Source organism: Scophthalmus maximus, chromosome 11 (assembly GCF_022379125.1).
Source record: "Scophthalmus maximus strain ysfricsl-2021 chromosome 11, ASM2237912v1, whole genome shotgun sequence".
Lineage (NCBI taxonomy): Eukaryota > Metazoa > Chordata > Actinopteri > Pleuronectiformes > Scophthalmidae > Scophthalmus > Scophthalmus maximus.
The window spans coordinates 601,977-629,938 of record NC_061525.1 but is presented as its reverse complement, the minus strand read 5'-3'; the positions used below and the strand labels follow the sequence as shown (position 1 = coordinate 629,938).

Here is a 27,962-nt window from a genome sequence, read left to right as displayed (position 1 = left end):
ATTTTTGCAACCTGACGTAGAATTGGGGGTGGGTCTGACTGAGAGCGTGTCCACTGCGCGCCCACCTACACCTGCAACCATGCATGTGAACATCATGCTGTATTGAAGAAGCTAGCGATTGATCCATGAACTCCTCAGGACAATGTTTACTGACGTTATAAATCAAATGAGAAGTAGTCATTTTCTCATAGTCGCCTTTTCTGGTGATTCCAGAGAATAGAGGTTTCATGCACTTCTGCATTGGCTTCATTTTCTGGACGCGGTGACTATGTCCATTTTTATCTACAGTCTATGGTAACTCCTTCAAGATGGTGTGATGAAGATTTCCTCATTTCCCTGAGCTTTTTTGCTTGTGTTCTACCTCTTCCTGTCCTCCTCCATCTCACACTTGGAAGTTGCAGCTTCAGCTACAATTCAACTATTTATTTGGCAGCATAGCATTAAATTTGCATTAGGATTTATGTCACTTGAGTAAAATGTGCATCACTGGAGACTCACTGCTACTCTTACTTACTAAGTTAAAATAGACATTAGGGTTTGATGGCACCTTGATACACAGAACAATGTGATGATGAATGCTGTGGACACTGACTGAAATATGTTGTGAATTATAAAGCCTGAAACAACATTGGCTTTCATTTGGTGTTATGTTTCTATCCAAAATAAGTCCTGTACACGTTCCTTTACACACGGTTTTGGTCTCCACCAACATTTTGAGAAAAATATGAGGTCCTTTTCCAGCCACATGCTTGGAAAAGCTTAGAACTCTATCTCTCTGTAATTTGGTCACTACGAGGAAATCCAACAAACACCCAACAAAAAGGAGGCAACTTTGAGTTTGTGATTGTGTGATGAAGCGGAGTTCATGTGAAGTTTCCACTGGTTGGCAGAGTGCCGTGTGAATGACTGGAGTTACACCACTGGTCGGCCAGCTCAGTGTTGGAGTTTCCCCATTCGCCATTGATCTTTAAATATTTATTGGTGTAAACAATTGATATTATGCCATCAGGGAGTGTTTACAGGAAGTGTTTCCAACTTAACCCTCACCCTTTGGTTTGTGGAATGCCGTTTTTGATGCCTCGAGTTTAGCATTTTGACCAGTGCTATGTTGTCAAGCGGACGTAATATTGAGGGTGGGTCTGACTGAGAACTCGTCCACTGCGTGCCCACCTGCAACTATACACCGATTGGACGGACAGCTGTCAATCATGCTGTACCCATGCTTTATCATCTATTTTACTTTAAATGAGACCACAATTTACTACATGAACATCATGCTGTATTGGAGGATTTTGGCATTTTGCTCTTCCACAATAGCGTTGTACTACATCCTCAGTTTCACATTTACCAAACAAGATCCAGCTGAATACAACATTTTCACCTAGTCTTGTGTCCCGTAAATGTTTTCATTTCACTCAATGGATGTTTATCTCTCAAGCATCTCCATTTGTGCTGGATATCAATATGGCTGATTTTTTTTAACTACATCCGACCTAATGGTACAAAGTTAGAGACAGGTAGAGGCTGGTAGTCATCTCTGTGGTTGTTGGATTGGTTTACATCTATAAGCTGACCATGTTCTCTGTTGGTTATTTAGTTTCTACTGTCAGTATTTCTTAGTTTTCAACATATCTGATATATGAGTGCATAATCATGTCATTACATTTTTTTTGGCATTCCAAATTTTGTTAATCCTCCCAACCCATGTTCCCATTTTTTTTTCAATAAAGCCGACCCCAGCATTCTCTACACTGTTGGGCTCGGCGTCAGGGAGTACACACAGAGGTGGACAAAGCTGCTTGAAGTGAGGTTGGGAGGAAGGGTGGGTAGAAGACCTGGGAGAGCAATGGGGTGAAAGGTGGGGTGGGACATCTGAAGCTGGGGTGAGGTCTAGGAGTAGGGGGCGGTTGGGTGGGGTTGGGTGTTTGTGTTAAGGTGATAAAAACCTTTCATGACATTAGGGTCTGTGAGGTTCCGCGAGCAGATCATTGAGATCATAGCATGGAGCCTATCTTCCTCTTCTTCGTCATCGTCCAGCGACGGAGCGCGGCTGCCCGTGGTGTGATGGTAATTTATAGTGACTGCTTGCACCAGTGGGACAATAGAGAACACAGTTAGAAAAATGGCATTCTACAGGCCTCAAGATGTGCATTGTGGGGAAGACAACACGCTACACCCTCACTTTCTTAACACATCATGGGAAGACAAACTTCAAACACTTACATTTATTATTCTAGAGGCAAAATCTATCAAAGAGATGAGTGTTAGCCACAAAAGAAAATTACATGTTTGTAGTGTGTAGCCACTAATGCCTTGGGAATCTGTTTTAACAGTGTAAATAACAATGTGAAAGTACTACTTACTGGCGTCGTAGTGGTATCCTGGGTAGACAATGCGAAACACATAGTCAGCAGCTGTCTGTTCCTCACCATTGCTGTCCTGGTCAATGAGCCGCGCAGCACTGCTCCTCTTCCTCAGTTTAGGGAACACCTTTCCCTGCAGGACACACATACATTTATAAAAATACAAAAACACACAGCGAGCTGCAAAACAAGCAGCTGCAGCAAAAGGTGACTTTGAAATCGAGGTCTTCAAGAGTCCAGAATAATGTTAATGGCATTAAAGGAAAATATCCACATTTAAAGCACAGATAATGTGGTTACATGGTACTCAGGTGTCATTTTTTACACCAAGCTAATACCACTGCTATAAACAAACTGACAAGTGAAAAGTGGTCTTATTTTCTTGTCAAAATCGTCATCATACATCAATGTGAATGGGTTAAAGGGCCAGTAAGCGATTTAAAACCAATACACTTTTTGTAAAAATCAGGGAATATTTACTCAATGTCCGCTGGCTGTCGGTTCTGTGTCTGCAATGAAATCTATTTTTTTGGGCGTAGCCCTGGCTCTGTAAATGACCCCCCCCCCCCCCCCCCCCCCCCCCAAAAAAAAATGGTGCGGACTGCACCTCACAACACTGTGTGTGCAGTTTGTATACATGCTAGCAAATGACGCTATAACTCAGGGGTTTTGGCCTAGTGGTTAGGTCAGTCCCAAATACTCCTATGCTGTGGGTTCTCGGCCCAGTTAGTGCAGTAAAATCAGAAACAACAACAAACATCGCTTACTGTTAGGGCTGGGCCATAAAACGATTATGATAATTATCGAGAAATAACTTTTCCTCGATAGAAATTGAAGACACGGTCGATATAACCTTTTGACTGACAACACGAACAGCCAATGATAATGAGAATAGTGCTGTGCTGAACCAATCATATGGCTGGAATAGAGTTACAGCCATGTCAAGTTAGGTTGATGCACACAAAAGAGAGTTTAGGTTAGCCAGCTGCAGCTCTGTTTATGTTTGGGCTTCTGCAGCTTGCACATCAGTCCGTCAGGAGTGAGAGCGAGATAAAAGAGAAAATGACGACAGGAAATGTTAACTCGAGCGACAGTGTTACCGAAGAAGACGTCCCGCGGACCACAATAGTCAAAATAAATTAATTTCAATAATAGCAAATAGTTATATTTGGGGGTATGGCACTGTTCTGGGACCACCCTGCCCTTCCACATGCCTATGTGGAAAGACTGAGATAGGGAGAGCTCATCTCCCTACCATTCCATGAACCTTCATGGAATGTAAGGCAGGGATAACAGCAGCCATAGGAGAGGCCATGTATACAAAATTACATGGGATAAAACAATTAAACTTACACCAAAAACGATGTAATGTTACAGTTGAAAATTAACAGATAAAGCTTGGATTTTCCATGGATATTTGCTGAATTGCATAAGTTATGCACAAGATTATGTCTAAATGTCCACCACATGTTGCTACATATGATTTGTATGTTTATGTTTAGATTCAAGGCTTGTAAAACATGTGATTTAGGTAGTCTGGCTCTGATTTAATGCACCTTATAATGACATCATATCTCTGCAAAACATTTTGGGCATTCAGTAAATTGTGCAATGTGAATGACGCAAGTGCAGAATATAGAATTCTCCATATTGCACTGCAAGATTTGAATGTATTCCCACCTAATATAATGATAGGTATAGTTTTATCAACCTTGTGTCACTGACAAGTTTATCGTACAGGGAGCACACCTCCCTACCCCTTCCATGAGCCTTCATGTAAAATGAGGCAAGGACTGCAAAAGCTTAAGACCCGCTGATACAACCATACTAGGCAAACCTAACCTCCCTGCCTGCCTTTTCATGCACACACGTGGAAGACTTTAAGGAAGGGAGAGCACACGTCCCCACCCTCCATGTGAGCTGATGTGCTGCAAAGTGGCGGTGCTTGACTTCATGGCCTGCCTGAACTTACTCTATGCTCAATTAATTACATATCTAAATACATCTGGACATGCGACACACATGTAAATGTGGTCCTTAAGCTTAAACGTCAACGTAGATCTAACACAGGTTACACACCTTGCCTTTCTGAGACCAGAGGGGGGGCTCCAGCTGACCCCGTGGTAAGAGGCCTGTTTCCAGGCAGGAAAGGAAGGCCAGTAGGTGACCACCGGGGGGGAAGTGGAGGGGCGGCCGCTGGATCCCATCCTGACTTACCAAAACCAACGTACCACCACAATCCGCTGGAAATGAAGGAAATGAAAAAGAAGGCAGATAAAAACAAATGTGAGAAAAAGACAAGAAAAAGAAAGGGTAAGGGGAGCTGACTGATACAGTGTCACATGACTGTAAGGGGGGGTGATTGGAGGGATCAGCCACAGTATACTCACAGCGATGATGGCAGTGGATACAGACTATCTGGCGCAGAGGAACTGTCAGTGCATAGTCCCAATAGATACTTCAAAAGAGGTCAAATGTGTTTTGGATTAGTAATACAAGCTGGATATATATATATATATACATATATATATATATATATATATAATTTTTTTTTTTTTGCATGTTTTGGCTACCTTTTTTCCAGGTCACATTCTCCCAATGTGCCATTGATGAGCTGGTTGGGGGTCCACTTCAGGGTGAGGTTGTCCCCGGCCTGGTGGAGCGACAAGTAGCCTTGCAACACCTCCATGTCCTTCTTCTACCGAGGGATAAGGAAGAGGAGAAAGGAGGGACATAATGTGAGACTTAAGCTTTGAGGGGGTCAAGTTTGCAGCACAAAACAGGGAGAGAGAGGAGAAAGCATTGAAAAAAAATTGTTATCCAAATAAGCGGTGTGAGCTTTACAGTTGAACTTCCTGAAAAAAACATTGTGAGAACTAATGTTTGCTCATTATCTTTCTGGGAACAGTATGAGACCACTCTCGTCTCTATAGCCGTTTTCAGGAAATGTCTGGAGGATCGGGTCCGGACATTTTTCTGAGTTTGCCTTTTACATGCTGTATGATGAACACAGCAGAAAGGGAACAAATGAGTTGACTGTTCATTTTATCCAATTTATAGCTTTTAACTCCTTCTGACATGCACCACGGCAAGACCCGATCCAGACCCCCTTGTCTCCAATTACACCCAGCTTTGACAGTGTGTGTCCTGCCACAGTATGTTCTCACTCTCAAACACAGTTCTCAGAAAACTCTAGCCATCCTAAGCCTGACTCTGTCACAACTGGCAACTCAACCTCTGCAAATCCTCTAAAGATGGCACTCCTTAATGTCAGGTCCCGCTCAAATAAAACTTTCACTGTAAATGATATCATAAGATCTCATAGCCCTGACTGTATTCTCCTTACTGAGACTTGGCTCGATGAAACGGAAAGCAAAGAACTGATTGAAGTTTCACCATCTAATTTTTCATTCTCACACCGTGTCAGGTCTAACAAGAAGGGTGGTGGTGTTGCTGAAATTTTTTCTTATATTTTACCATGTAAACATGTATTATTTGGTTCTTACTCTACTTTTGAGTATTTAGCTATGGCAAGGAGACCTACATATCCCTGTCTAATGCTCACAATTTACGCCCCCCCAAAACTTAAAAGACTTTATTTCTGAATTTGGTGAGCTTCTATCTAAAATAACTGTTGAATATGACTCAATCCTTATCACCCGTGATTTTAACATTCATATAGATAACACTACAGACCATTTTGCAAACCACTTTACTGACATGTTGTCAACCTTTGAATTCATACAACACACTGCTGGGCCTACTCATAATCAGGGTCACACTCTTGACCTCTTTATTTCTAAAGGCCTTGATATAAGTGAAGCCTAGATATTGGAATTTCAGATCACTTTTACTTTTTTTTTTGATGTTGCTTGGGTGAACAACACGTACCTGGCTCAAAACTAATCAAAAGACGCTCCATTTGTGCTGACCTGAGTAGATTTATCACTGGCCACATAAACTGATAGGTGTACCAGGTCATATCATGATTTGAATCTATCTTCCTTGTCTTTGTGTGATCATTTGGTCAATAATTGTAACTTTTCAGTGACGCAAATTATGGATGATGTTGCACCTTTTAAAACTAAATTAATTTCTGATAAAACTATAGAACTTTGGAGGAATACAGAAAGGTTGAAAGCACTTAAAAGACCCTGCCACAAAGCTGTGCGCAAGTGGCGCAAGACCGAAGTGCAGGTTGACCATAACATCTCTAAGGACCTGCTCAGTAAATATAACAAAAAAATGAAAACAACTAGACAGCACTATTTTTCTCAAATTATTTAAAAAAATGATTAATCATTCTAAATTCCTGTTCAGTACAATTGACAAACTGGTTAATCCTCCTAGATCAATACCTGCAGAGCTCTACTCTTCAGAGAAATGTAAAGATTTTGAATCATATTTTACATAAAAAATTTCCAACATTAGGAATATCATTATGGCTTCCCCTGCTGGTGGGTATCACTGCACTTCTTCCACTCAATACCAAGTCTTTGTCTAACTTTTCCCCCATTGAACATGAGGTGGTGCAGCAGGTAAGTACGGCAGCATGTGCTCTTGACCCAATGCCTACAAAGCTTCTCAAATATGTTTTTGGCTGTTTGGTAAAGGATGTCCTTGAGATTGTCAATGCCTCCATTCTGTCTGGAAGCTTTCCCACAGGTCTCAAACATGCCATTGTAACACCCATGTTAAATAAGAATAATCTTGAACGATTTGACTTGAGCAACTGCAGACCTATTTCAAACCTTCCATTCCTGGGGAAAATCCTCTAAAAGGTTGTATACCACCAACTGCATGTGTATCCGTCACACAACAACTTGTTTGATGCTAAACCAGTCTGGTTAGAGATAACCACAGTACAGAAACTGCTCTGGTCAGAGTAGTTAATGGCATCAAAATTAACTCAGACAACCATAAAGCTTCCATTCTGGTCCTTCTTGATCTAAGTGCGGCCTTTGATACAGTTGACCGTATGATTCTTCTTCAGCACCTTGAATTCTGTTTAGGCCTTAGAGGGACAGTTCTTAACTGGCTGTCTTCATATCTGACTGTAAGATTGTTCCAAAAGTTTTTAGCACATCATACCTATTTTAACTTCTCTTTACTGGCTCCCTGTGAAACACAGAATTGTTTTAAAAAAAACTTTATTGTTTTTAAATCTATTAATTGTTTAGCTTCTTCATACACTGTTGACATGCTCACTGAATATGCACAAGACAGAACACTTAGATCATCAAATAAAGGTCTCCTTGCTACCCCTAGAATAAATTCTAAATCAGCTCATGGTGCTTTCAGTCACTACAGTTGTACTCTCTGGAACTCTCTACCACAGGAATTATGGTTTGCTACAACAGTGTCTTCCTTTAAAAGCAAACTCAAAACATATCTTTTTTCACAAGCTTTTAGGGAGGTGTAAAATGTGAAATACCTGTTTTTATGCTATTCTCTGTTTTTATACAATACCTTTGTTTTTGTCATGTATGTTTTGCTTTTAATTGTAAAGCACATTGAGTCTACGCCTGCCTTATGAAATGTGCTATATAAATAAACGTACATTTGTGTTCTCACTTAAAGCCCATCCAGAAAATTTCAGGAAAATGTAAAGACTTCACATCGTGTGTTTTGACTGTAATTCTTTTCACTCCTGGTTTATTCCATACACAAGATGTAACAGATGTAAGAATGTCTATTGGTGGTTTTAGAGAGTTTTGTGTAGTGATGAACTTGAACAGAATATAGACGATATCAGTCTGGTATAACTCTGAGAAAGAAGAATCTGCTTCATCAGATTTAAATGACAATGGTGTCTCTCTGGCAACACAAAAAATGTTTTTCAAGGCCTGTCTATTAGAGTATAGGTTTAGAATCTTCAAGCTGGCTGAATTGTCGGTTATTATTAATTACTGTACATTTATTCTTTATGTCACATTCTATATGGACAGAAAACATAGTATACAAACCAGAAATATATACTATACATGTGGGAGGCAAATATGTGCTCATTATACATTCCCAGAGCCAAACATACTGGAGCTATCGGGCAAAGCAGAGAACATTACAGGCAGGAGAAACACAGCTTTCAGATCAAAAAGATCATGCATACAAAATGTGCGTGTCTGTTTGTACAGCACAGTAATACAGGAAAATAGCAATAATTTGTAATTCATGCGTACATCAGGTGACTGGGTGTTAAGTGTTGTCTTTCTGTGCTGCATGTAGATCTTCATTTTAATCATTAACATGGCACAGGTGAATTTAGTTTGTGTCCAAATCCATCTTCCACGCATGGTTGAAAAGGGCTGTACTTAGCCTTTTAATTAATCAGGGGTGTGTTTAATGTGCCCTTTGAAAATGTGAGCTTTCACTTTGGTGAATTGATATCATAATGGTGAATTTTGCGGGTACAAAGAGAAAAGAGCAGATCATCTGTGTGTGAAAAGCAGAGTTTAGCCGTTCACCCGCCTATGTAGGTGCATATTATTAAGTATCTTAAAAATATGCCCTTACAATAACTGTGAAATACTGACCTTTCCACTTTTTTTAATGGCAAAGGGGCAATAGGCGATTCATTTTAATCCAAGACACTTTAAGTAAAATCCAGCAAATGTTTGCTCAAGGTCCTCCGGCTGTCGGTTCTGTGTGCACTAAAAAAGATAGCAGATTTTTGGTGAAGCCCTGGCTCTGTGGACCTCACCACACAACACTGTGTGTGCAGTATGTAATCATCACCCCCTGACAGACGCTACAACTCAGGGGTTTTGTCCTCGTGGTTAGAGCGTCTGTCTCCTACACCCAAGGCTGCGGGTTCAAGCCCCTACCAGTGCAGTCAAATCATCAACAACGACGAAAACAAAAAGAGAAACAATCTCCAAAATAGCTAGCTGCAGCTTTAAGAAGGGAACTAATGTGAGAGCAAGTGCGTGTATATGTAACATGCTCTCAATAATCATAATAATAATAACAATAATATACATAGTCAAACTTACCTAATACAGTGACTATGTGATGGACAATGGTAACAGCCTATGAGATACGCTGGGACTAACATGTAATGTGCATCTATATGTTAATGTGTAGTTTCCCCCTCTCTGCAGATGAGCAGGACTGATGCCCCCCCAATTATTTTTGGTCTAGTTCTGAGACTGCACACACTGCCATGGCAACCAAACACTTAAATAATCAACCCCCTGCGATACACGATAGTGTAATAGTCCCGATAATCCACAGACCTCATTGTACCAGAGTCAACAGGCCTCATTCTTCAAGGTTTTTGTACTGCTTTTGTAAACGTGTTTATAAAATGAAACATTTGCAGGCTCCTGCTCACTGGCGTAGGCAGAAATCTCTGTGTGGGTGGTCACACAAAAAAATAGGTGCGCCTAGCACATCTAAGACCAATCATATATTTATAGGTTCTGAATATAACCAATGTTAACCAAAACAGACCACTACCACTATAATTGAATGAAAGCACAGTTTTATCATAACTTAACTTAGCCTGATTTAGATGATTACAACACGAGATGACGGTGCTTGATGTTGATCACTGCAGTGATTTCATTGTAGTTCAATAATTCAGTCAGTTCTCTTTCAAAGGACAGCAGGGACAAGAGTTCAGTCTGTAAGTCATTCATTGATGCCCTGACACTAGTTTTTATCCCACTGACAGCTGAAAAGAGTCTCTCAACAGTACAGCTTGTTATAGGCAAGGTGACAAGGTCACATGTCGCCATGTGCCTCTGCTTCAGATGCAGTGACTTAAGTGTGAGGCAGGTTCTGAGAGCAGTCCTGAGAACTCCCTCTATCTATGAATATTGGCAACTCAAGCAGGAAACTGCATTAGTACTGTACAAAAGTAGAGGTGCGCTGTTTTATAGATCCCCCCTCCCACACACACAAACACGCTCAATCCGCTGCTCTCTCTCTCTCCCTCGCGCGTGCAGGGGGAGGGGGGGCGAGGTCAGTGAACAGCGAGGTCCAGAGAAACCGGGTTGGCTGCTGTAGTGAATTTGCAGTTCAGGTTTCAGTCTATCTGTTAATAAATGCTGTAGTGTCTTAAGGCAAAGGAGACGTTTCTGTGTGTTATGTACCGCTGTTTAGGAAGTGAAAGGAATTCGTCACCGGAGTGGAAAAAAAAAATTCTGAGCACTCAGTGCCGCCACCGGCCAAATGCCGCCCTGGGCGGCTGCCCATGTCGCCTATGCCCAAATCCGCCACTGGGATACATATTCAACGGATATTCACTCTGACTTCTTACCCAGTGTTGGGATACCCAACTTAAAACTAACTTCACCGCCTCCCGTACGACTAAACAAGTGATGGAAATGGAACGTCCGCGTGCCAAGTGGGTGGGCCCAAGCCCCGGCCCAGGCCCAGGCCCAGGCCCAACCGCAGCTACGCGTCAGCTCCTGCTGTGTGACCGAACAGACACACTACTGCAGATATCAGGAAACAAGGTCAGGTATTTAGTAAATCAAGAGATGTCTGTGCAGGAGAGCATTGTTAAACTATTGTACCAATTTTAGTAACATATTTCACAGTAAGAAACAGAAAAACACTGCCAATAAGTGTAATGGCAATAACATCTGTTAGTACTACACATTATTATTGTATTATAGTGATTCTCATCATCATTACAAAATGAGAATGTGCCGTTGTACCGGTTGCACCAGGACATTGTTTTTGCCGTAGAGAAGATGTGTTCTGGAGTTTTGGTGAAGGGACTCCACGTACTCCCTCGCTGATGCAGCGAACCTGTCTTCTGACATGCTGCCACTGGACTGCCTCTTGCGGATCTAGGATAGATCAAACCAAACTTAACTCAAAAACTCAAAATACCAAACTTATATTAGTAAAAGCTTTTACAAGTACTCCCATCCCACACATCCTCAGTGATCACTCCTGCCCACCACCAAACACCAACACATCCTGAGGCGACGGATCTAAATCAGCCTCCACACTTACCCCAAGAGCAGGCCGGCGGCCAGCAATGGTGTCCTGACTCCGGTGAGCCCCGTGGATACGGTGACGCTGAACTAGCTCATTGGCTGAGGGGTCAGTCCATAAATGATCCGACGTCTTCAGCTTGGTGTACTCCAGAGCACATGGCCCCACTGAAAACAGTGTCATTCGTCAAATGAAACTCCTTCTGAAAGTTTACTACTGCGATAAAGAGAATTTTTACTGCCTTTGACTTCTCAGACTATCAGACACCCGACTTGGAAATGTCAGTGGGGAAATAAATGTGACAGTTTAAAGAACAATACATGTAATAAGCAATGCATTCCAGTTTTGGTGAAACTGATGTTGTATACAAAGAAATATGTAAAAAAGTGGTAGCTAGTGCAGAACCACTATTATGAGACATCTGCCCAAGAGATATTTTGGTACTTCTTAGGGTACTGACCAAATTACTTTGGTTCTACGGTGTGCAATACAACCATTATCTATACCACTTGTCCTTTAAGGGCTGTGTAGCAACAAACCAGAACAGTGCTTAACACTTTTGTTTGGTATTCGCAGACATGAATGTGTTTCTGTTCCAGTGACTTGTCCCCTGTCCACCAGGCGTCCTCATCAGCAGCACCTCCTAACCTTTGCAGTGAGTGTGAATATGGAGTTTATTTCTTCTCAGCTGGTTGTCACACTATTCAACTTGTATTCTTTGGTTAAGTCCACTGACTTGTTTGTTTCCCCTTCCTGCATGACTGCTTGTGTGTCTCTCTTTCTCTGCTTATTAAACTTTGTGTGAAGGTTCTTTGTCTCTGTATGCTTTCAGCTGCTGTACTGTGTGGAGAGTGCTTGAATTTGTGCTTACTTCTATGATTGCAACTCCTGCAATCGAGTTGGCTTTCACATGGATTTGTTCTGGATAATGTAGCTTTGTACATTTTGTTACTGGCTCACCAAGTACATTTTGGCAGTTCAAGCAAAGTCTAATATACTCACCCAGCAGGGCTGCCAAGATGGGCCCAAAGACAGAGTCATGCATCAGAGCTTCTCTCTCATAGTATTTACTGCAGAGACAAATACAAAAAAAAAGTGAATCAAAGGAAAATAAATAATTAAATGTAACTCGTTTGTAATTAGGAATCACCAAATTAAAACAGGTACCTGGTTGTGTGGTGGGTTAAAGATAAGTATCATCTCATCTGCACATACTTCAGCTCAATTAACTACTTTCAACAATTTCCACAGAACAAGAATTTTCTCAATTCATGCGAATATAGAGAATATATGATGGGGTTATGTAATACAGTAATTCTGATGATTGTTGTGCATTATCATATCAGCATTCCTAACTAAAAACATATGGCTGCATTGCATCCTGGGACTCTTATGACAAAACCAGATTCGATTGTTAACTAGTTGCCATAACAAATCTTGCTAACCTCTAACTGAGAAGCCACCCATGGCCCACTGCTCTACTCTGAGTGAAACATTAGATTTCAAAGAAAGCAAAGAAATGATTTGTCCATTCAGATGAGCAGTGAGGATGCAAAGGGACCGACATGATGTTCAGATTCTCTCGATATATCAGTGCGAGACCACTTCACTCCACCGGAAGAGTGGGGTTTTCAGATGTAAACAAACCCTGTTGTAGTGTTTGATTCAAGTGACAGAAGTCTGTTATTGTTGCCAAGTCTCTGTAAGAAGTCAAGTTTTGTGTTTACAATAGTGTCGTAGAAGCATGGAGCTTCATTAGTGAGAATTCAGACATTGAAAATGAAGAACTGATCACAGTGTGATAGAGGATGACCAACTGTCCTCGGCAGAGGAGCTAACACGCTATGGTCCAGGCTTAAGTGCACCCCACAAACAGTCTTGTACATCGGAGAATGTCCAGATGGGTGGGTAAACTGGCTGAGAGCTCATATCGGGATGAAAGCCGGTGGATTTCCTCAGCTGTGTGTGTCAGTTGTGGGAGTGCAGTCATGATATTGGAGAGCAGGTTAATCCACTATAGCAGCATGAGAATCCAAATGATGGATCTCAGACAACGCCAAGAGTCTATGGATGTGAGGCAGTCTGCACAACAGACTTTCCACTTCCTGTCAGCAACAGGTGACGTTCTTCTGAATCTGAGAGTTGGTCAGAAACAGTTGCCATGAGCCAGTGAACAGCAGGTAAACAAATAAAACCAAAACATCGACAATCACAGTTCGTTGAAATGTTTTTTTGAAACCAGTTTGACAACTAGTGAAAACCAGTGAGCAGCGGCAGCCCAAACGCCGGAGGTCACCAGCATCTTGTTCATGTGTGAGCCAGACCAGGTTAAAATAACTGAGAGTCCCAGGCTACTGTGTGACAGCTGAACATATGCGGTTTACTGAAGGACTGACACACAAGTTGGCATTGATCATAGATCTGATCAGAAAAATTGTGCTTGAGTGAACATTATGTCAAGTCTATATTTGCCCAGTTCTCAGCAGGAACAACAAAAATACAATGAAGAACAACATGACTCATGTTCCAGAGTAGAGGTTATTGATCTACGTTATCATATGTCCGTGCACTTCATATTTGAGGCTTTGATGAGTGAAGTGTTGGTGAATCAGCTCCCCCTGGCTGATGTATTGAGTGTGGACTGTTCACTGAAGCCCACAGCAGCTGTGAGCCAGACTGAGCCCAGAACAAAGCAAGTAGAGAGCATACACAGGGGAAGAAAGGGACATGCACATAAATAGCTTATTCAAGGGACTGTTCAGCATACAGCTACAACAAAGCCTGAGTTGGAGTGCTGTGAGTCACTGCTGTGCAATGGTGAGCAGCAAAGAATAAAACACATCACCTGGAGTTGTCCACAATGTACTGCACTATCTTGTCCAGAACTTTCTCAAAGAGCGCTGTCCGGACCCAGATGTGTTTGATGGCCTGAGCAGAGAGGGGCTGAGGCGGGCGGCTGGTGGTGGAGGAGCCTTGTCTCCTCAGAGGCTCATGTCCCATGCTCTGGGTTCTCCTGCAGGGCAGAAAGAACATGTCAGGACCATGAACAACCACCACTACAGGGGGAAGGTCCTACTGGTATCTACGTAGCCTTGCAGACACATTAATCAATTAATCAATATTTGAAGCACAAATAGATGATAGATTTGGAATCCTTTTACTGTGCTTTTGCACCCAGGATATGGAAGAGGGAAACATCTGTTAAAAACAGACTTGGTTGAAATGAATGTGGGGTAAACGTGGTTCCTGTTTGCCTTCCTACCCAGCAGGCTCTGCTTCAATGACATGTATGTATTGTGTATATGTATTCTATTTATATAGTTAATATAATACACTGACACTTGCAGACCAGTAGATGACACTCTGATGCTGCTGTGGATGTTAGGGAGACACAGCTACAAGCTCTGCTCATGTGCAGCTCATAAATATAGGAGCTCTGGCATGAGGAAGATGCTAACTTTGGTCGTCTCTATTAATCCACAGGTACTAAAACCCTGTTTTCTATCGTAAACTCAGTTCATGGTATAATGTGAATGTTGTAGTCAGTGTTTGGTAACGTTTGAGCATCATTTTGAGATCTATTAAATATGTTTAGCTTTATGTTTGTAGCTAACTGCCTCGACATGCATCATTGTGCTGCGTAGTTCTTTTCATAAACTTCAGTTTCACACATTCGGTAACAAGAAAAGTTGTGAAATAAAATTGTTTGAGTATTCGCCAGCCACAAGTGAGTACTTTGTGATGAAAATGATACCAAACTAGTGTCACGTTCTAGTTATTCGCAAAGCCGTCGCAGTTGTGCCATCTTGTTTGCGCTGTGGTTAAGTGCAAGTGTTTGTGTGTGAGTAATGTGTAAGAATGTTATAGAAAGGTTATGTGTATGAAATGCTAATGCTAAAAGTGTTAACAGGACTGAATGTGATCATATAAGAGACCGTAGGAATGAGAGTTAAGTGAGTGTGTTTGGGTTATATCAATTTTTGTATATGTATTTTGGGTTAATTTTGGTTATGTGGAATTATGTTAAATTATTTTGAATTCATGCGTTATTTTCATTCATGAATTTGATTGGATCTGTTTGTGAAACATTTCTGTATTATTTGGAAAGTCATGTGAGTTGAACAGATGATGTGACTGCTGTTTACTGCTATAACTGATGTCTGGTCAAATTCTCCCCCTCTCTCTCTCTCTCTCTCTCTGTCTGTCTTTGTCTATTGTTTCCCATCATGCTCTCTGCCTTTTTTTTACTGCCAGTGGCACAAACCATGTTACCATGGCAACCAGAGTAAATGAGAGATGGAGCCCTCAGGTGGGATGACAGAGCGAAGGGGGTTGGTGGGAACATGGTATGTGTGTGTGTGTGTGTGTGTGTGTGTGTTTGTGTGAGTGAATGTGAATGTGAATGTTGTGATATACGCATTCTGAAGAATGGGTGAGGAAAACCACATAATACATACACAATAATGGGCCTTAATGTTGTGTGCAGTCAGTCTAGGGAAATAAAGGCCAATGAGATGTGACAGATGAACAAGAGACAGCAGCTGATACGAAGAACGCCCAGTGCACCCGAACATGTTTGACTTGCTGATCTACATCAAGTAACACAGCCATGTTGCACTGACGTCTCACTATACATTCTTTTTTATTGTTTGTGCATCATTTATACATACATTTGTCATGTGAGGTGTGTGTTAGTGCTGTGTTGTCGATGCTGAAATCTGTCCCTCCTCTTCTGAACCTCTCGTTGCAGCCCTGGAGAGATGTGCGGTAGCCATGTGGCCCAGGCTAATGGTCAATTAATGGACTTGCAAACAGCTTGGCTAGTACCTAAGTGCCTGCAGATGAAGTCATTCATCATACTCTGTGTGTACACACATACATGTAGAAATACATGCATATGCCCAAGGCTTAATACAATGTGTACACATATTGCACATCTTTGGTAAACTGACCAGAAATTGTGTTTTGTGTCTCCTGGTGATGGAGTATATGGATGTGAGTGTTTTACATGGAGATAATGACCTGGTGAACAAAGAATGACAAAAAATATAATAATGAAATAATAAGTAATAATCTATTTACATAAAAGCTTAAATCTGGTTTCAATAAATACATGTATACAGAGAGGTGTGATGAAATACAACATATGTCAATGCATTATTCTTTTATGCTGTTTCCGTGTACGTGCTGGAAGAATATTGTTTGTTTAGATCCAAGTCCTTGGGTTGTTACAGGCACAGGTGATGGGTCAGTAAGTTCCTATAGAGCACAGGGCCTAAAAAGTAATGTACCTTTTAATAAAAACCTGACTGGACTGTTTCCCTCTCGTTATGTAAAAAAAAGTCTTTGACAGTAAATTTATTGTGGCTGATTATTTGATGATATGGTGCACAATTAAAGATACACTGTGACTCTTATTATCCACCATATCCAGCGCCGCCACTCCCATCACGGACTGTGCGTAGGGAACCAAGTGTTGCAGGGGGCAACTGAATTATTTAATATTCATAATATTCATGATGATGAATTATTTAAATTCAAGATGAAGCACAATTATAATTGGTATCATAAGACCATAATTGTCACGGTTTGGTTAAGCAGGACCAACAATGCAGGTATGGGGAAAATGGATTTAATAAAAGGAAACAAAAGAATAGACCTCCAGTCTTGTAAGGTCAAAATAAACAAAAAAACTCAAACTTAACTTAACTAATTAACTAATTCAACTAATTAGTTAACTAATTCAAAACTTAAACAAAGGAACGTGGACAAAAAGCACTGATGGCAGAACTTGAATCACTGGAAAACTGGGCATGGCTTTGCTGGGGGGTTCAGGCAGACGTCCTGAGGGCAGGACGCGCGTAGCTGCTCAGTGGGATGACCAGGAGCGTGGGTCGTCACGGCTGCCAACTGGGGACCAGGAGCGTAGGTCGGGACCAGTTGCGTGGGTTGGCATGGCCGCCAACTGAGGACGAGGAGCGTGGGTCGGCACGACCGCCAACAGGGGACCAGTGACGAGGGTCAGCACCGCTGCTGACTTCAGACCTTGAGCGTGGATTGGCTGCCAATTGAGGTTTAAGGGAGTGGGTCAGTCAGACCTCCGACTGATGTTCAGTAGTGGGTGTGTAGGGACGTCGACCGGGGTTCAGGAGCATGGGTCGGCAGGGCGTCCGACCAGGGTTCAGGGACAGGGGTTGGTCGGGCCGCCAACTGGGGATTAGGAACTGGGGACTTGGGCTGGACACTGGAGACTGGGGACTTGGGCTGGACACTGGAGACTGGGGATTTGGGCAGGACAATGGAGACTGGGGTCTTGGGCAGGACATTGGAAACTGGGGACTTGAGCAGGAAAATGGAGACTGGGGACTTGGGCAGGATACTGGAGACTGGGGACTGAAGCTCGGACACAACACACTGGGAGACTAGCTGGTAATCCAGGGTGTCCACAAAATCCTTAAGCGAGCTACATAAAGAACTCCTAAATCAGGGCAGCAGAGCTTCCTCAAACCCAGGCCAAATAAGCACCATACATAACATGAGGGTATATTGCAGATCCTTCAGCTCCTCTTCAAAAATGATAGCTGCTGGGTGCATAGTGGTTGGATCTTTCTGTCAAGGTTTGGTTAAGAAGGACCCAAAATGCAGGTATGGGGGAAAAGGTATTTCACAAAAAGCAACAAAAACGTACCTCCAGTATTATAAGGTCAAAATACACAAAAACTCTAACTTACCTAATCCAAAACTTCAACACAGGAACGTGAAACTAACCTGGTGAGATCAGCCTGCTGCTGGAGTTGTTCTTGCACTTTACGGCAAACCTCGCCGGCAGTGTCGTAGACTTTTCCAATTTTGGTGAAGAGGGCGGCAATCTTGTCACTGCGGAGAAACCCAGCTGCCCGTCTCTTCAGCAGGTGACCCAGACAGGCCTCGATCGCAGCTGGAGAGAGAGGAGGAGAAGTTCAACCAGAGTGTTGATACTGACAATAGAGCGTGGAGAGAAAAATAAATGGAGAGAGGGAAAAGATTGCAATAAAATATCCAACATGAGGGTGACACCTACAGTAGGGGGTTCAATGTTCATCAGGCACCAAATATCAATTATATTGATCAGGAAATTATTTCCCATAATTTGATATTATAAGATAAGTGACAATGAATGAGAAAATGGTGTCATGCATTGTTGAAAAATGCATTTTTCCTGGTGTCTCTGTCTCCTATAGGACTGTAGACCAGACCTAAAGCTTCATTCATCACCATATAGCAGGAATTGTCATGAAATCACTACTGTATATACTACACTTTAATGTACATTATATGACTTTGGCAAATTATGTCATATAGTGTAGTAACATATTACCTTTTGCAACCAATTAGATTAGGGACATGAATATATGTATACATAAGATAGCATAATATTTTGAATATGAGGAGTGGGGGAAATGCCTTGTTTAATTATATATATATATATATATATATATATATATATATATATATATATATATATATATATATATTAATCTGAATATTTAAGCTATTCTGCATTTCTTTATCATGTAAGCAACTGACATTGTATGAATCCCTCTTAAGTTGCGAATTATTATCCATGAGAGTTAATCAGAACTCCAAAAGGAGAAGGTTGTTTTCAGCATTTATGGGTCACACAGTCAAGTCCTCATAATTACAACGGCACTTTATCAAGACGTTACCAAGCATCTGCACAACTAGCACACACTCTCCTTGTTACACAGACGATCTGCGAAGTGAAACGGTTTCCTCTGTAGAGAAGACATTTTTTTGCTACTTGGCCGATCCACCCTTACAACAGCAACTTACCAATGTGCTGTCTTTTAAAGGGAATGGAAGATGGCACACACAAAACGCACCAAAGATTAATTAAGAGACTAAGTGCAACCCTTTTGAACCATGCGTTTGGTGGAGCAAAGTTTTTTTCCCCAATGATAAACTAAATTAATTGGATTTGGACATTGACAAAAGCCCTTTAGACAAAGTGCTACATCATCATAGAGTCCCAAGTGGACAGCTTCGATCATGTGCAGAGAAAACGCTCTGTGCAAAGGACAAATGCACAGTTGTACACTATACATAGAAGTTGCCCAGAGAAATGCGATGGTGTCCACACGGATGCAGCAGTCGAGCTGTGATCCATTAGCATTAATGCTCAGCCATAACAAGCTGTTTAGGACAAAAGCAAAAAGCAAAAGCAAAAGCAAAAGCAACACTGTAACACGATTATTCAAGCAAACACAAACACAGACGCTTCCTCATTTTCAGTTTGAAGTTTGCTTTCAGATCGTTTTAATATTGTGCTGACTTACAAATGAAGGATTTCTGAAAAAAGGACTGCATGCATCTTCATCTAGCTCATCTTCACTATATGCTTTTACTCTGTGAGGTGAATATAGCTAATTACATTACAGTGGACTATTATGACCAACAACAAAATAATTGTCTGTGATGCTGTGGAAAAGTGGTGGTTTATGGGTTTAATAGTCTGCTTTTATTGCTGATCTTGGCGCTGTGGAAGAAGCTCTGAGAGACTAGAGGTTTTAGCTTGAAAATGTATCTCTGTACAGTTTTATTTTGGGAGATTAATGGAAAAGTATTGTTGGTATCTAATATCATTGTGGTATAATCTCCCTCTATCCCATTGGAAGGGGATAATTAGCAGCTGTACAGTTGAGGTTTGTATGAGGTTTGTAACAGTCTTTGAGGAGACATTAATGCACAGTTGTTTCTCTGGCAACACACAAACTCAGCACAGGTTGAGAGGGAAAGCAGTAGAATGAGAGGAGCCTCTGCTTCTACTGCTTTTCCTCTCAACCTGTCGGCTCATTTGTGTGTCGGGCGTCTATGTCGCTGATGAATCATCAAATCCCTTCTTTTATCTCCGTATAAATCTGCCTTTATATTCGGGTTGAGTAAACAACATGTCCAAATAAATGCTCAGCCCTGGCTCTGCTGATTATTACAAAACGTCTATTGCTTTAGAATCGCTTACTGACCCTTTAAGAGTCGTGCTAGCAAGTGACGCTATGACTCAGGGGTTTTGGGCCTCGTGGTTAGCCTGTCGGTCTGACATACCCGAGGCTGCTGGTTGGAGCCCGGACCAGTGCAGTAAAATCACAACAACAACAAAGAGAGAAACAAGCTTTCTCCAAAATTGCTTACTGCCCCTTTGAATCACCTAATCAGAAACATTTGTTTCTTATTTCATGTGAACAACCAAGTGCAATGCTATGAGTGTCTTCCAAAAAAGACTGTCTGAGACTAAGCACGGATGTCTTACCTGTCTTGCCTGATAAACCTTACACTTAAAGGTGCATTCACAAATTTTTGTCCACTAGGGGGCAGCAGATTGTCAAAACAATGACAGCTGCGTAAATGTCGGTGTAATTTTCTAATATGTAAGAAAACAGTTGCCTATATACAGTGTCAGATGTTTATTTTTATTCCAGTAGCCAGTGGGTGCAATTCATTTACAAGCATGATGGTCGGAAAGCTTTCTGGTGGGAATCTGCAGCATCATTTATTTCCCTGGCGTTGAGTTAATGGAAATGGACATGAGCCAAGACGGCATAGGTGGAAATCTATGAAATTTACTTTGTTGACAGTGTTGGTCAGGCAGCACTCAGCAGAATCTTCTTACCGCAGGTGTGTGTGTCTGTGGGTGTGTGTGTTTTCTGGTAAACGTGACAAAAGGATCAGGGTCTTCTTATCTGTCTCGGTTAAACTCTCGGTTTAAACTGATTTATTCTGCCTCTCACGCCTTTTTCTGCTCTCTAAAAGGAAAGAAGAGGGAGGGAGGTGGGAAGCAGAGATGGTCAAGGGGTCAGGCAGGTTGGCATGGCGACCTATCTAGATCCACTTTTGGTTGCCATTGGAAATGAAATGATGCAGCAGCGCCTGTGTACAGAGATCAGCGGAAGCAGGAACAATTTAGCCTGCCTTACTGAACTATGCCTGTTTGAGAGGGAACTGCGATGGAAGCATCTCAGCAGCGTTTGGGATGAGACTGCAGTCCACCTACAGTACTCGCATGATTCATTGGATATAGGAGGGATTGGTAGGTTCAGGGCAGGGTTTAGTAAAATGCAATTATAACTGAGGTTCAAGAAAGAAAGTGAGGTAGGATGTGAAATGGAGGAAAGCAAAGGAGATCAAGTATGAAAAGAGAGTGGGCGTGTGCAGATACTAGGGATGCAACAATACAGTTAGCCCACGGTTCAATGCGTACCTCGGTTCTTGGGTTACGGTTTCGGTACACATTTTATGCGTAAGGAAAAAAAATAGCTGTGTTTTTCTGAACCGGTAGAATAGGCTTGTTGGAAGGCATCGGCAAGCGACAACTGTTTTTTAACTGACGGTGTTACCTGCTCAGCCATCCTGCTTCCAGACAGGGATGCTGGGTGGTGGCGCTGCAAATGTGCGCTCATATTGGAAGTGTTACCATTTGCATAGGCGATACGTGTGAAGCAATGTTTGCAGACAGTAATTGTTCTGTTGACTTTTTTCGTTCCCTTGTCGCTGTATTCAACCCAAAACTAAAATGTCCCCACACCACAGATTAGTAAGAAGACGGTGCTTCTTCAAACTCCTGCTTCTCTGCTCGCCATGTTGAAGCTTTGTGGGAACACATGCTTTGTTCAAGTGCTCCTCTAAAGCTCCAACAGAGCCAATACAGAGAGAAATATGAAGCATGGAAACATGAAATTACATAAAATTTTATTGCAAAACTGAAAATACCAATTCACAAGTGCGTATTGAACCGTGCATGGCATACCGTACGGTTCAATATTATATTGAGAACCATGGCATTCCTAGCAGATACCTATGATAAAGGCAGGAATTACCAAGTTTCAGGCCTCAATCATTTCAAACAGTCGAAGTAAAAGACTTTCCTTCTTTCACTTTGCTGCACACAATGTGTTTCCAATGGCGAGATGAACACAACTCATCATCAGGCCTTTAATGTCAAGCACACACACACATACACACATGCGTGTGTATTACTACAGCATTTTTGCCTCGTGATTCACACCCCGTCCGTTCACCTCCTCTTCCACTTGTTCCGGTTTTCTCAGTTTAAGCTGTTCTTTTACTATCTACATGTTCTCTTTTCCGTTATTACTGTTACTGTTATTGGAAAACATAAAGAAACCACAGAGCAAACGTTCATGAGACACTAAGCAAAGGCATGGTACCATTTTCTAAATGGTAATGCCTAACAGAGCACTCACACATGTTGGACGCTACAACAGAAACACTGCTCATTCTCTGTGAATGAGGTGATGCCATGTGTTGCATTCTGTTGCTTTGCTTTGCTAGCGTTGGTGCCAGCCAATCAAATCACGTTTATGCAAATACAGATCTTGGCTGCTGCACTATACATTTTTTAGATAAACATTCTGTAAAGTTTTATTCATGCCTATAATTAATTTGAATAGTTATTGTGGTGATTTACAAATTCATTTATTTATTGTCTAAGAGTAAGTGTAAAAAAACAGCTGTATTTTAACATCTGTTGCGTGAGCAGCTGCCAGTGGTGCCACAGCAGCAGCAGGCTGTCAGTCTGTCTTTTCACTGGCACTGCGTCACATTAGAGAGGATCAATTCTTTCCTCGTAAGGAGACAGATGTGCTCATAATGTGTGGAGCGGAGCACTAATCATGGTGATTTTCATAGAGAGTTGGGACTGATTAAGCACTAGAGATGTGGAAAGGCTGTCGTGTCATGTGTCTTCACACTGGAGAGAGTGATACAACAACACATGAAGATCAGAGTTGTGCTGAGGATACTTCATATCCAGCTGTAGCTGGTTCGAGATGTTGGAGATCTAATAATTGGGGCTGTTGAGGGAGTTGCAGCTGTGTGTAGATCTGTTTTTGCTCAGATTTTCAGTTTCACAACAATTCTCTCAGAAAACAACAATGCCACTAGATTGTTAGAGTCAAAATCAACAGCTGCTACAGGACCTTTTAAGAAAACATTGAAGAAGTCCACTTTGTGAGTACAGAAAGTAAAATATATGCAAAGTCACTTTATTATCCTGTCTATCAATTCTGATCCAATGTTACAGCCTGGTGTTCATTGCATCAACAGGTCTTTGCATTTGTCCTTTATTGGCAGGACTTAAAAAAAGGACAACTACGCTACTTTGCTGAATCCATGAAAACTCGTGGCCCAGAAATGGCAACGAATTGTGATGAGAATTGTTCAATTAGTGAACAACATTCTGTTCCTCCAGAGCAATGATGAGACATGATGTCGGGCTGAATGAATGGAGGCAGTGGCGGTTCTAGCTTGTGTGGCGCAGAAAGGGTTAGGGGGGCGTTCCTGTGACATGGTGAACCAGACCTGTGCATCTGATTTGAAAAGCTCCTCTCTGCTTCAACTTAGAGGAGCTTCCTCCGCCACGGGACATTCTTTTAAATAGTTGCTGACCATCACAGTTGAAGTTAATCCAGGTATGTCATAATGTCTGAGGGATTATTAGAACCATAATACATAAATAACTCTTGTCTAGCAATCCCCCGAGCCTCTACTTCACTTTTGGGTGAGTCCTTTGTTACATCTTCTTATTTATTCTTGAGAGTTTATTCCATGTAGTCTGTCTCTGTTTGACAAAAGCTGTCAGGATTCCAGAAACTGTGACTCAACCTCTGTACACCAGTTTCACAGTGTGGAGATGTCTGTAAATCAGCCAACATCACTTGTGAATTTACTCATGGTGACCGCTAGCTGTAATTAATTCTTTGTTTCTTTATCCTTTCTCATCCGGTCTTTCCTCCGACGGTGGTAGGTAGAGAATCCATGTTGTTTGCGTGGGAGGCATAGAGGTTGCAAGCAGCTGCCGGCAGCGAGGAAGAACAGAAGAGGGAGGGCGGAGGGATTAAAACTGGTGAGGGAGAGGTGAGAGCAGGTATTGGTTCTCACAACCCCTCATTCCATCTGCATCTCACCAGGCGGTCAAGTCTCCCAGTGCTAGCCTGCCGAGCACCAAGTCCCTAAATAAAGACAAAGTCTTGGCTGCTTAGAGTGATATGCACCAGAATGAGGTGGGGAGGAAACACATGAAATATCAAATGTAAACAGAGAATCAGAGCATAATCAGTGGAGTAGCAGCATACGGTCATGCATGAAGGGAAGTGCCTCTCTCTTGCAGGATGAGGTCTTCTGCTCAAATCTGTCATCTGAGCTCTGTTCCAGGAAATGCTGTTGTGCTCAATTGGGGCTCTGCTGGGCGGGGAGCGTGACTGAACCGCGACAAGATGAGAGAGCAGACTGAATGGAACAGACTATTTTCTCAACAGAACAGGAGACACTAAACTGAACAGCTTGTCACTCCATTAAAAACCCTATCTGTCCGCACAGGACAGAGATAACCTTGCTTTTTCATTCCTGACAATCACCACAACTTTCCAACAACTATAATCCAACCTGATCAAACACATATGGGTTGCCCCTTCCCTCTGATGCAATCCACAGGACTACAATAATAAAACGCATGTGTAACTGTCACAGTTAGATGTAGGAGAAGATGGTGGTCAGTCATGGATAAAAGGAACAATGAGTTTGACAAGGGAAACAAACAATGGTCTACTATGGGAAAATCCTCTGTTTGTTGACTCAAAACTAATTCTTACACACAATGTTGCCTGAGACACTATCACCCGAATTCTTCATTTGCTGAAAGTTTCCCAGCAATAAATGAAAAAAAAAGGTTTGTAATTGGCATCTTGAACAGATATGGAGTTGTGTTTTTTTTTTAAGAGGACAGTCAAACTTTTGATTAGACCCCAAACTCTGAGCCCAACCAAACTACATTTTCATAATATGCCAATGTACTTGTCTACATTGTGTAAATGTGACTTAATTCATATGTGCTTACTGGATAATGTAATTGATGATAGACATTTAATGTGAGAACAGATTTAAAACATTAAATCTTGTAACATTCTATGATGTTAATCTCTAGATTGATTTCATTCCTGAAAGAATATATAATATTCTAGATCAATTTCATCCTGGTTTAAAGACCAGGATACAGACAGTTGTGTTTTTAATGTGTGCTAATGCAGTTGGCAGCATGAACCATATTCAACAGCCCTCAGAATGGTGTCGACATCCATAATACTAATAAACTGATGATTTATATAGAAAATCCCGTTTAGCAAACAGGGATGTCATTGATACAGTACTAATGTAATGATTTGGATAACTGTAATTTTGTTATATGGATTTGTTATTCTGTTCCTGCTGTTTAGTAACTGTCTTTGAATCTTAACTTGTCAAAGCAAAACAGAACAGACCAACAGGAGTAATTGCTCATGCGACCATATCATAACTTAAAGTGACAAAATACATCCCTTTATACAAAAACAACTCAGGACAGAGATTTTCAAAACTGGGAAATTCTGGTGTTACAGCAGCAGGTATCCATCACACACCTTACAAAATATAAAAAAAATATCTATAAGAAAAACAAATGTAAAAAAATAACAACTGCAGAACTATAAAAGTATGAGGAATATAAATATAAAGATTGTACATAATATTTGTGCTAGTGTGTAATCACCCACCAGTAATGTGCATAAGAAGATGACATGAAGGTGAAAATGTGCTAGATTTGTGTTAAACACAGAGTCCAGAGTGTCTCTGTCAGACAGAGGTGAGGTGTTGTACAGTCTAATGGCTTGTGGCAGGAAGATTTCCGATAATAACCAGAATCGATGAACAGAATCAGAATCAATAAAATTCATACGATACTTATCCCTAGGACATAGACAGCAAGACGTAGTTGAGGATTTAACAAGCTGAAGTTAAGTTTGATAGATTGCACAGTTTAAAAGAACATTCACCATGTAAAGTGATTCTGTATTGATATTCTTCCGACAGTAGGTTTACTACGCTTGCACAACATTTGTTGTTGCTGCGAGGAAATACTGGATTAGATCATCTTTTGTCAGCAGCGACACCTTTTGTTAAGGAGTATAAAATAGTGACGTCACTACTGTGATGCCAGCTTTCCACTAGTGACGTCAGTGTGCCACCTCGTATAGATCACAAGCATGTCTGTGTGCATGTGTCTAAATGTGTGTGACACTCGGTAACAGTGAGAAAAAGTCTATATCCATAGAGCTCAGCCGTTGATAACCACCACCACCCCTGGTTTAAGTCCCTGAAGTCCAGTCAGTAAGCAGAGATAAATATCCGATTTTTCCCCCAGCGCTCCTGGTCTTTTATATTTGATGAGTAGCTGAAGAGGTGATGGCTGGCCCGACTGAATCAATATTTAATCCTGTGTGGTGCTGACCGAAGACCAGAGAAAGTGAACCTTAGAGAAAAGGGCCATAAGGAGCAGGAGCAGGGTTGGGATGATGTTTGTTTGTCTGGAATTAGCAAAGGATGTTGAGTGTCTGCATTATTTAGTGAAGTTCAACTGCAGACAGAAATAATCCTCGCGGCTCTATAAAATTTGAGCAACCTTTTGCAGTTAAATTAAAGAAACACTCGAACACACACTGCTTCTTTAATATCTGAATCACAGTTGATTGTTTCTTATTACACTGCAACACATGAGCCTGATTAAATCTGCGGTGAAGCCCACAGGTCAGCAAATGTAGACAAGTACTAATACTGTGAGCTGTCTTCTTCTAGTGTAATAACTATGAGCCTTACCGTTTCCCGTGGGACAAGGCTTATAACAAACTATGGCAAAACTATTTCCTGTTGTTTATGATGACTGTCCTAATTTATCTTGAGGGTGTTTCATAAGAGTGCAAGCTTAACTGCACCATAGCCTATTTTATTGCTAAGGACTAAGGACCTTACAGTGTAGTTGAGTACGATGGCTTTCGTGACATTTAAGAGCTGCGGTACAAGATGCCAAGCAGACAAATGCGTGCCAGAGTTGTATAACAAAGTAAAGAATGAAGTTAAGCAAGAGTTGTTTAATGCACAGCGAGTGGTAATAACAACCGATGCCTGGACATCATGTGCCACAGACTCGTATTAGACAGTCACAGCCACCACATCTCTCCGGAACGAGAGTTGAAGAGTCATGTATTACAGATGAGTTTTCAATGAATCACACAGGGAAAAATATAGGCGCTTTACTGAGGGGATTTTTGCCACACTCAAGTCAAGGGAGCTCAGAAAAGGGGAGGAGGTGAACACTCTTAATGACAATGACATCAGCAACGTTGAAGACATAGTGAAGGGGATGGCACCTGTCAAAGTTGTGACGACTATAATGTGCGAGGAGCAACAGCCCACAATCTCAATGATTGCCCCCCCTCCAAGCAAAACTTCAAAAGCACTTTGAAGCATCTGATGAAGACATGGTGCTCATAACTGAGATGAAAACGGCGTTTAACAGTGACTTTGAGAAACGTTACACAGACCTCCATGATCTTCTCTACACTGCATCTTCCTCTAGACCCTCGCTTTAAAGCTTTTCCATTCCTGAGCGGTCATGGTGCTGAGAGGATATTCCTAAGTTTGTCAGCTGAAGCGCTGCATGACAAGGTAACCCTCCAACAAAAACACTATCTCATTCACTCAGCACAAAATAAATTATTACAGTGCAACAGTTGGTAAAAGTCTGTTTTTGAACATACTGCTATA

At 41.6% G+C, this 27,962-nt stretch overlaps 1 protein-coding gene across 5 annotated transcripts in view; it reads right to left on the bottom strand.

Moving 5' to 3' along the window:
- sgsm2 (small G protein signaling modulator 2) overlaps window positions 1–27,962 on the bottom strand; it is an 83,049-nt gene that overhangs the window by 21,278 nt on the left and 33,809 nt on the right. For 2 of the 5 annotated variants that reach the window (XM_047335701.1, XM_047335703.1), the window contains exons 3-12: window positions 18,084–18,252; window positions 14,161–14,328; window positions 12,318–12,385; window positions 11,334–11,482; window positions 11,030–11,164; window positions 4,937–5,061; window positions 4,754–4,821; window positions 4,443–4,606; window positions 2,364–2,496; window positions 1,947–2,084 (exon numbers count right to left, since the gene is read on the bottom strand). In XM_047335701.1, the coding sequence (XP_047191657.1) occupies window positions 1,947–2,084; window positions 2,364–2,496; window positions 4,443–4,606; window positions 4,754–4,821; window positions 4,937–5,061; window positions 11,030–11,164; window positions 11,334–11,482; window positions 12,318–12,385; window positions 14,161–14,328; window positions 18,084–18,252 (1,317 nt within the window). The remainder of the gene's footprint in view (window positions 1–1,946; window positions 2,085–2,363; window positions 2,497–4,442; window positions 4,607–4,753; window positions 4,822–4,936; window positions 5,062–11,029; window positions 11,165–11,333; window positions 11,483–12,317; window positions 12,386–14,160; window positions 14,329–18,083; window positions 18,253–27,962) is intronic. The other 3 variants (XM_047335704.1, XM_047335705.1, XM_047335702.1) reach the window with 2 other exon arrangements.